Source organism: Diceros bicornis, chromosome 17 (genome assembly GCF_020826845.1).
Source record: "Diceros bicornis minor isolate mBicDic1 chromosome 17, mDicBic1.mat.cur, whole genome shotgun sequence".
In the NCBI taxonomy this organism is placed as follows: domain Eukaryota; kingdom Metazoa; phylum Chordata; class Mammalia; order Perissodactyla; family Rhinocerotidae; genus Diceros; species Diceros bicornis.
In genome coordinates this window covers 54873430-54881956 of record NC_080756.1, presented here as the reverse complement: position 1 = coordinate 54881956, position 8527 = coordinate 54873430, and the positions used below count along the sequence as shown (strand labels likewise).

The following is an 8527-nucleotide window of genomic DNA, read 5'->3' as shown; positions in this document are numbered from 1 at the left end:
ACTCTGAACTGCCTCTTTCTTAGCTACACAGTTCCTATGCCAATGTGGGCGGTCCCTCCCCCTCTAAACCCTCTTACTTGACCAGTAACTGTGGGGCTAGACTCCCTGGGTCGGTCAAAGGTTCCTGCTCAGCAGTCGGGGATGTAGTTGTACCCCGATGGGCGGAGGGGGTTCCTTTTCCCAGAGTTGGAGAGATGACCCTCAGAGCTCTCTCAGTCCCCCGAGCAGTGTGGTCTAAGGCCAAGCAGGGGTCGGACCTGCCGGCTAGCTCCCCTGGGACCACCTCTGGCCTCTGGAGGGCTGCAGTGGTGAGTAGGGGTTCCCCTGAGCACAGGGGCTTACAGTTCTCGCCTTCTCCCCAAAGTCAGGCAATTGAGGCTGAAGCGACTGGGCCCCCGGACGCCCCTAGAACGTTGCTACAAGAAAGGGGGTAACGTTAGAACATTGCAACACCGGCGGCGGGCGCGCAGGCGGGGCCAGGGGGCAGGGCTTCCCGGCAGGGGCCGGGCCGAGGATGGCCGAGCACGGGCAGGAGGCGGAGTTCCGCCTCACCGCGCTCTACATAAGCGGGCCGTGGCAGCGGCTGCGCGCTGATACTGACCTTCAGTGTGCCGGTCCCAGCGCCATGGCGCCCTCCAGGAAGTTCTTCGTTGGGGGGAACTGGAAGATGAACGGGCGGAAGAAGAGTCTGGGGGAACTCATCAGCACTCTGAACGCGGCCAAGCTGCCGGCCAACACCGGTGAGCCCTGGCCTGGGAGGGTCGGGGCCGGGGTTGGGGGGGTCGGGCGTGGGAGCGCCCTCTCCCGACCTCTCTTAGCCGGGTGTCCGCGTGGGCCTGGATGCAGGGATGGGGACAAGGACTATTGGGGGTCCGGGCCTTGACCCCGCAGCGCCCCTGGTCCCGCAACCGCAGGATCAGGGGTGCGTCGAGAGAGAAAGGTGGGGCCCCACTTAATGGTGCCCTCGGACTGTGGGACAGGAAAGGACTTCTTGGGTCATCGGGAGGAAGATGGCCCCGGGCGCGGACTGGGGCTGCACCAGCCAGGAGCCGGGGGTAGAAGCGGAGCCTAGCCTCTGTGGGCGACTGGGAGAGGTTGGCGACAGCCTGCGAATGTGGGGGAGGAGGCTGAGCGCGCGTGCGGGCCTCCCGCTACCTGCCCCCGGCCACCGGCTCCGTGCGCCGCCGCACGTAGCCCGAGGCTCCTCCCCGCGCCTTGCTGCCTGCTCAGGCCCCCGCTGAGCTCCCTCGGCCTCCGGAGCCTACGCGCACTGATCGTTTCCCCTCGGCAGCCTGGATGACTCCTGCTTTCTGCCGAAGGGGCTGAGCAGGTGCCAAACAGGCTGAGCCATTTGGGAATAAGGAGCGATCCTACAGCTTTCTCCGTTTTCTCCTGGAAACGGGAGAGCGCAAGGGCTCTATGAGTCAGTCCACTCCCTGCCACGCACGGGCAGAGAGTGCTGTCCTCAGCCCTTCTCCTCCCACCCACCTAAATCATAGAACCACGGGCCTGATCAAAAGAGGCATCCCCTTCTGGTTTATTCCCCAGAGACCCCAGTACAAACCCCAGGAGCTGGCTCCTTCTGCTTTTGGTAAAAATCCTTGCCTTGCCTTTCCTATATGGGGATGGGCTATTTTAGAAGGGAGGCGGGGTTGGCCCCAGAGAATGCTGAGTCTAGGAGGTGCCCAGGCCCAGAATAGCCCGGGAAATCAGAGCCACAGCTGTTAAAAGAGCAGAGGGCAAGGCGAGGGCCGTGGCCTCTGAGGGGCACCTGGAAGGCCCAAGGAGTTGGATACAGGCCCAGCCTGGGCTGGGAAGTGGACACAGATCATCTTGGTGGAGTGAAAAGGAGGGGAAAGCAGAACTAAGAAAGAGGCTGAAGGCTGGGGGCTCCAGAGCCCAGGATGCAATGTGGAGAATGAAGGCTTCCTGTGATCTCATCCCCCGGTGCCACCATCTTCTCCTCAGAGGTGGTCTGTGCAGCCCCCACCGCCTACATTGACTTCGCCCGGCAGAAGCTAGATCAGAAGATCGCTGTGGCTGCACAAAACTGCTACAAAGTGGCTAATGGGGCTTTTACTGGAGAGATCAGGTGAGATGCAGGCGGGAGAGTGGTGTGTGGGGACCCTGCCCTCACTTTCCTCATTGAGGGGAAGGCCACAGGGTGGGCTCCCTGCTGAACCAGGGCTTATCTCTTCCTTTAGCCCTGGCATGATCAAAGACTGTGGAGCCACGTGGGTAGTCCTGGGGCACTCGGAGAGAAGGCACGTCTTCGGGGAGTCAGATGAGGTTAGTAACCAGGAGAGGAGATAAGAGATGCCTTATTCCAAGAGGGGTGTCTCACCAAGTGTGTTCCTCAACAGCTGATTGGGCAGAAAGTGGCCCACGCCCTGGCGGAGGGACTTGGAGTAATCGCCTGCATTGGGGAGAAGCTAGATGAGAGGGAAGCTGGCATCACTGAGAAGGTTGTTTTTGAGCAAACCAAGGTCATCGCAGGTATCTCGGGAGAAAGGGATCTTTGAGCCTAACCAGGGCCACGGAGGCACAGAGGGTGGGGTCCACTGCCCTCCAGCCTGACTTGATCCCCTTGCTGGAAAGGAAAGGGGAGTCAGAACCCTTGCATCCTCCCTATCACTTCTGCTCCTGCCCCTGATGGTATAGATGCCCCTTGGAGTTTCTTCAACAGCCACCAGAAGGCAGTAGGCCACCACTGTTGTTCATTCTCTGGGAAAGGAGCTGGAGAGCTCCTTACTGTTCACCCTTCCATCTGTGATCTCTGTCCCACAGACAACGTGAAGGACTGGAACAAGGTTGTCCTGGCCTATGAACCTGTGTGGGCCATTGGTACTGGCAAGACTGCAACACCCCAACAGGTAACCACCCCAGGACCCCTGCCTCATCCTCCCCTGCCGTGGAAAGAGGTTTGTTATTTTATAGCCCCTCCTAAGGAGAAGGGCGTGGTGCTGGTTATGTTTGTTTAACTGGACAGTCACAGAGACCATCGAGGCCACCCTCTCATTTTAAAGACAGGCCCTCAACCCAGAGAAGGAGAGTGACTTGTCCAAGGACATCCATTCCAAGGCCTAGGTGGGATTGGAGCCCTTGTGTTCTGACTTAGATCCCAGGGTTCTTGCCCCAAAACCACACTGCCTCTCTCCACTGGTACCCCGGGTTTCTCCCCTTTGAGTGAAAGGCAGAAAGTCTTACTTAGTCTGGCTTCTTGTTCTAGGCCCAGGAAGTACATGAAAAGCTCCGGGGATGGCTTAAGTCCCACATCTCTGATGCAGTGGCTCAGAACACCCGCATCATTTATGGAGGTAAGTCGGTTTGGCTCCATTCTGAGGTGGGGTGGGCTGAGAACTAGACTGAGCGCTCCTTAGATGTGGAGGTAGAGATGGAGTATACCCATCCCATCCCCGACCATTCCCTCTCTCTTCTCCTTTCCCAGGGTCTGTGACTGGGGCAACCTGCAAGGAGCTGGCAAGCCAGCCTGATGTGGATGGCTTCCTCGTGGGTGGTGCTTCTCTCAAGCCTGAATTCGTGGACATCATCAATGCCAAACAATAAGCCCCATCCATCTCCCCTGCCCGTCCTGCTAAGCCAGGGACTAGGTAGCTCAGAAGCCCAATAATTGCATCCCCAGCTCCACCCCCCCACACACATGCTTCTGGTCGTGTCACCTGCCCCCTCTCCTGGCCTAATCCAAACTGTACCTCTTCCTTTACTGTTTACACCTTACCCTATAATGGTTGGGACCAGGCCAATCCCTTCTCCACTTACTGTAATAGTTGGAACTAAATATGTCACCAAGGTGGCTTCTCCTTGGCTGAGAGGTGGAAGGGGTAGAGTTTGCTCTTGGGTCCCCTCAGTCCCCAGTGAGGGAGGAGAAAGAAGCCATCCTCCTCTCCCATCTCACACCATGAGGCCAAGGGCTGAGAGACAGCCCGGTCCTCCCCTCCAAGGCCAGGGGTGCTGCTCTCTCCCTTGGTGCCAACGCCTGTGTGTGTTGTGTATGTGAGCAGTCCCACGTGTGGGGGAAATAAACAGCTGGAAGTAAGCCTTGTTGTTTGTCCTTCTTCACAATACTTGCCCATATCATCTCTCTCTCTCTTTTTTGAGGCAGCCAGAGGACCCTTGTGCAAAAAAATACCACGAACAGGTTTCCGCAACAGCACATCTCTTAGCATTTTTACTTGAAAAAATGTCTTTCGTACCAGGCTGCCACAGCCTTGAATAACAGCTCCTCCCTTCCACCCCGCCTCTGGGTGGCTCTGGGGCTGTTGAGCTCCCCGGAGCTTGGGTTGGGGTAGGGGCCCAGCCTCACCTCCCCCACCCTCACTGGCTTGACATAGCTGGTCTAGGCCAGCAGTGCCTCCTTCCCCCCACCCAGGGGAGAGGGGTGTCAAGGCCCCAGCGCAGTCTGTGGTATCACTGGTAGAGCAGGTAGCGCTTCATGGCAGGGGGCAAGGGCAGAGCAGATACCTGGCTAAGCCGGGTATCTCCCAGGGCGTGGCGCACACACAGGCGGCTCAGGTGCAGAAGGGAGTGTGGCTCCGCTGGGAGAAAGAAGGAGAGGAAGTTAGGTAGGAGTGCAGCCACCAGCCAGATATCCTCAAACTACTGGGTCCTGCCCAGGTTCCCTTCTGCTTTCCTGCTCCGAGTCTGCTCCCACCTTGCTTGAAAGGGAGATCTAAGGCACCTCTATCTGCTCTTGGGGTGAGAGGCATCTCAGAATTCATACATCCCCAGTCAGAGCTGGGGTGCTATAGCTAAGGCCCAAGGTGGCTCTGATGACGGTGGAGCTGGCCCAGGCTTTGATTCCAGAGAGGCCTTGAAGCCAGGGATGATGAGGTGAGAGGAAGGATTGCCCTCCTCTGCTCTCGAATAGCTCACATGGGTGACAGGAGGAGAGGCATCCTTGTTCTGCTGAAGACTGCAACTGCAGAGAATGTTCAGTTCAATCAGCCCCAAGCCCTGGCCCCTTCAGTTGCCAAGGAGACCCTTCCCCTGCAGCCCCACCCCCAGACTCGGCCTCCTTCACTGCTCCCTTCCTGGTGCCCAGGGCCTCAATGGATCCTTCCTGGGGTTTGACTGAGGAAGGAAGTAGGTATGTGTCACAGACAGGTCAGAGCCCAGAGACGCTGGTCCACACCCTGGGTGCCTGGCACTCCCAGTCCTCTTTCTATTGGACTTGGACACCTAGCTCAGTACCCATCTACCCTTTGCACCTCTTGCTCCAGGGGCTGATATCGCCTGTAAGGCCCTAACTCTGAATCCCTGGAGTGTCTCCCTCCAGTCTGAGGGATCACCACTTACTAGCAAGTTGCTTTCTCAAGCCTCACTTTTACCTCTATTGCTTTTGGGAGGATTACATCAGGTAACAGCTGTGAAGACCCTTAGCCATTTCTGGCACTGAATAGGGGCAGGAGGCAGGTGAGATGAAGGCCCATTCCCTCTGTTCTTGTAAGGCGCTGAGCTGCCATCCCAAAACACAGCCACCAGTGATAGAACCCTCTCCCCACACCTGCCCCAAGCCTCACCTCTCCTTTCGCCCAGGTAGCTGATGCGGACCTGGCACTGGCCCCAGACAGCGCTTACTGCCGGATAGAGGGTCCGGCCCTTCAGTCCGCGGAAAGCTGGCCCCAGGTAGGTGCCCCCAATTGCGTAGCCCAGAGTTCCCTCCTCCATGTCCAGAACTACCAGCAGCCTCTCCGGCACCTCCAGCTGCTCACCCTGAGGTCCGGCTGGATACTGGGGGGCCCCGGGCCCCTTGCTCTGATGGTACAGCTTCCCCCGGCCAATGTCCCAGCCCCAGGACTCGCTGTTGCTGCCCAGCAGCGCCGCATAGTGGTCAGCCTGCAGCGGGGCGAGGGCTGTGGCCACGCCCACCACGGCGTGGGTGCCCCTCTGCTCGCGGGGCCAGCAGATCTCCCAGGCATGCAGGCCCCTCGAGTAGCCTCTCTTACCCCGGGCCCCATCAGTGCTCTGGGCCACGGGCCGCCGCTCAAAGCACAACCCCCCTTCCTTGACCTCGATGTTCTCTGAGCAGTCCTTGGGGTTCCAGCCGTGGCGCCGTTGGGCCCCCAGGTCAGGAGGAGGCGCAGACAGCAGCTCCTCCAAGCCCTCTGGACAAGAGAGGTCAGGGTACAGGGCCTGTGGGGTGGGGGTGCTGCTGCTGCTGCTGCTGCCCCCTGCCAGGGCCGTCTGGCCCATGGAGGTGAGTAGCCGGAGGACTCCCCGAAAGAGTCTTGCTGGGGCGTCTCTCTTCTGAAAGTTGAGCTCCCGTTCGGGATTGACCTGGAGAGGAGTTGGAGAGGAGGAGGGTGTGAAGTGCGGGATCCTGGAGGGGGTTCCTCACCCAGGCGCTCCATCCTCCCATCCATGTTTGCCCATCGCCCCTCTCTTCCCCCTTCGCTTCCCAAAAGCTCCCAGGCCCATCACCTTGTCCTCACCCATCTGTCCCGGTCTCCCTAGACTCTCGCGAGTTCTCCTCCTTTGGGCCTCTCCGGGGGCCGTCACCCTTGCCTGCACCGTGCCCCCGTCACGGTCCCCGAACCTCGCTTGGCTTCCCAGGCCGGGAGGTCGCCGGGCCTCGGGAGGAGCCCAGTCGACAGCCACGGCGCACCGGGCGCTGATCGCCGGCCGCTTCCGCCTCCAGCACCTCCCCCAGGCCCCGCCCCGCCCGACGTCCCGCCCCCAAGGGGGCACCAGGGGCGGTTAACCCTCCCGTCGCCGCCCCAGGTCGCGCCCGGCCCCGAGGCCACGCCCCCGTAAAGCCCACTTCTGGCGGTTAACCTCTGGTCACCGCCCCACGCGAGGAGGCTCTCCCGGGCGGTTAACCCTTCTCCGGCCGCTACAGAGTCCGCACCCGGGCAGTCCAGGCTCCGAATTAACCCTTTGATAGTATCATCGTTTTGGGATCCCTGGAGGTCTGTTCTCCATCGTCAAGACCTTTGAGCAGCCTGGCTACCAACTCCTCAGCCCCTAGAGATGAGGGGCATGGGGTCTAGGAGGGGCTTCCATAGTGTTGACATCTGTTTCCACGGCCCTTTGATTCTGGGTCACTGTTTCTGGGCTGGTCTCTTTCTAGCCCAGTTGTGAGTCAGCCTGTTGTATGTCTGAGGTTTGGAACTCTGTGCTTTGAGCCTAGGTGTCATAGGTCTCCATTGCTGTTCTAGTCTTCATCCTGGACGTCAATCCATTCCTGAGCTGTTGGTTTCACTTGGTAGTGCAGTGGTTAAGACCTTGGTTGTGAGTGAAGCTATGCTACTAATTAGCTGTGTGACCTTGGGGAGGTTGCCAAACTTCTCTAAACCTGTTTTCTCTTATGTAAAATGGGAATGATGATGGTACTTACCTCATAGGGTTGTTGTGGAGTTGAAATAATTCAGGTAAAGCACTTAGCACAGAGCCTGGTACATAGAATGCACTCACTAAGCATAGCTATTATCGTTTACCTAACATTTACTAAGTGCCCACTCTATAGAAAGGCCATATGATATAGTGGTGAAAGATGCTAACTGTGGAGCCAGGCTGACTGAGTGTGACTACTCCAAGGCCAGTATGCACGTGACCTTGGGCAAATTACTGAACCTCCCTGGTGCCTGTTTCTTCCTCTGTAAAATGGAGATACTATTGGGTATCTACTGCATGGGGTGTAGTGAGGGTTCTGTGAGGTTATATATACATAAAGCACTTAGTTTCCGGTTCAAATTTAATCATTTGTGTTAAGCACTGAAGATTAAGCATTGAATCCTCAAAGAAGTTAGAAGGACATTTATAAAACAGCTTATCATGTAGTAGATGAAATTATGGAGATATCATGAAAGTATTATGGGAGTAAAAAGAATGGGACTTCTAATAGGGGGTCAAGCAGTTAGGAAAGAAAAATGTCCTGGAGGAGATGACACTGGGCTGAATCTTAAAGATTGACTAGAAATTGGTCTGAGAAGTGGTTCTGCAGCTTGGGGGTTGGGTTAGGGTTGCTGCATGTAGAAGGCATTCCAGACAGAGGGGTCAGCATGAAAAAAGCCGGAATCAGTAGGTGGGTTTGGGGAAATTCAAAGACTTCAGGGTTGCTGCAACGGGAAAGGAAGCAGGAGAGACAAGCCTAGAGAAGTCAGTGCCAGATCTTGAGGCCTTGCAGGCCAGTTAAGGAATGCAAATATCTTGTAGGACAGGCCAGTAATGGGGAGCCACATATATCTTCTTCTACAGATAGAAGCAGGAGAGGAACATGGTCAGACACTCATTTTAGAAAAACCTCCCTGGCAGCAATGTAGAGGAGGTTTCCAGGGAAATAGGACTGGAAGCAAGGAGACTGGTTCCAGCAGACCAGGTGACAAGTGTCAAAAGCCTGAAATAGGGAAGTGGAAAGAAGATGAAAAGAATTCAAGAAACACTGATAAAACTGCAAGATTTGGTGACTACTTGGATGCTGAGGCAGGGAAAGGAAAGAGAATAAGGGAGGTTTCTAGCCTGGAAGACTCTCTTGGAAGGTGGTAGCACTAATGAAGATGGAGATGAC

The 8527-nt window shown here is 57.0% G+C and overlaps 2 protein-coding genes across 3 annotated transcripts; one reads left to right on the top strand and one right to left on the bottom strand.

The window, feature by feature from the left end:
• Positions 1 to 499: 499 nt before the first annotated feature.
• On the top strand, positions 500 to 4057 carry TPI1 (triosephosphate isomerase 1). The gene is made up of 7 exons (XM_058558918.1): positions 500 to 740; positions 1969 to 2092; positions 2205 to 2289; positions 2364 to 2496; positions 2788 to 2873; positions 3230 to 3317; positions 3449 to 4057. The coding sequence occupies exons 1-7, from the start codon at positions 515 to 517 to the stop codon at positions 3565 to 3567; spliced, it is 861 nt and encodes a 286-aa protein (XP_058414901.1). The 5' UTR covers positions 500 to 514; the 3' UTR covers positions 3568 to 4057.
• Positions 4058 to 4160: 103 nt separating this feature from the next.
• SPSB2 (splA/ryanodine receptor domain and SOCS box containing 2) lies at positions 4161 to 6625 on the bottom strand. Of its 2 annotated transcripts, none has more exons than XM_058558916.1 (3): positions 6442 to 6625; positions 5541 to 6297; positions 4161 to 4556 (listed from the first exon to the last, which is right to left on the bottom strand). In XM_058558916.1, the coding sequence occupies exons 1-3, from the start codon at positions 6454 to 6456 to the stop codon at positions 4429 to 4431; spliced, it is 900 nt and encodes a 299-aa protein (XP_058414899.1). In that variant the 5' UTR covers positions 6457 to 6625; the 3' UTR covers positions 4161 to 4428. The 2 variants fall into 2 exon arrangements, with proteins under 2 accessions (XP_058414899.1, XP_058414900.1); XM_058558917.1 differs by having other exon boundaries at positions 6453 to 6625.
• Positions 6626 to 8527: the final 1902 nt, after the last annotated feature.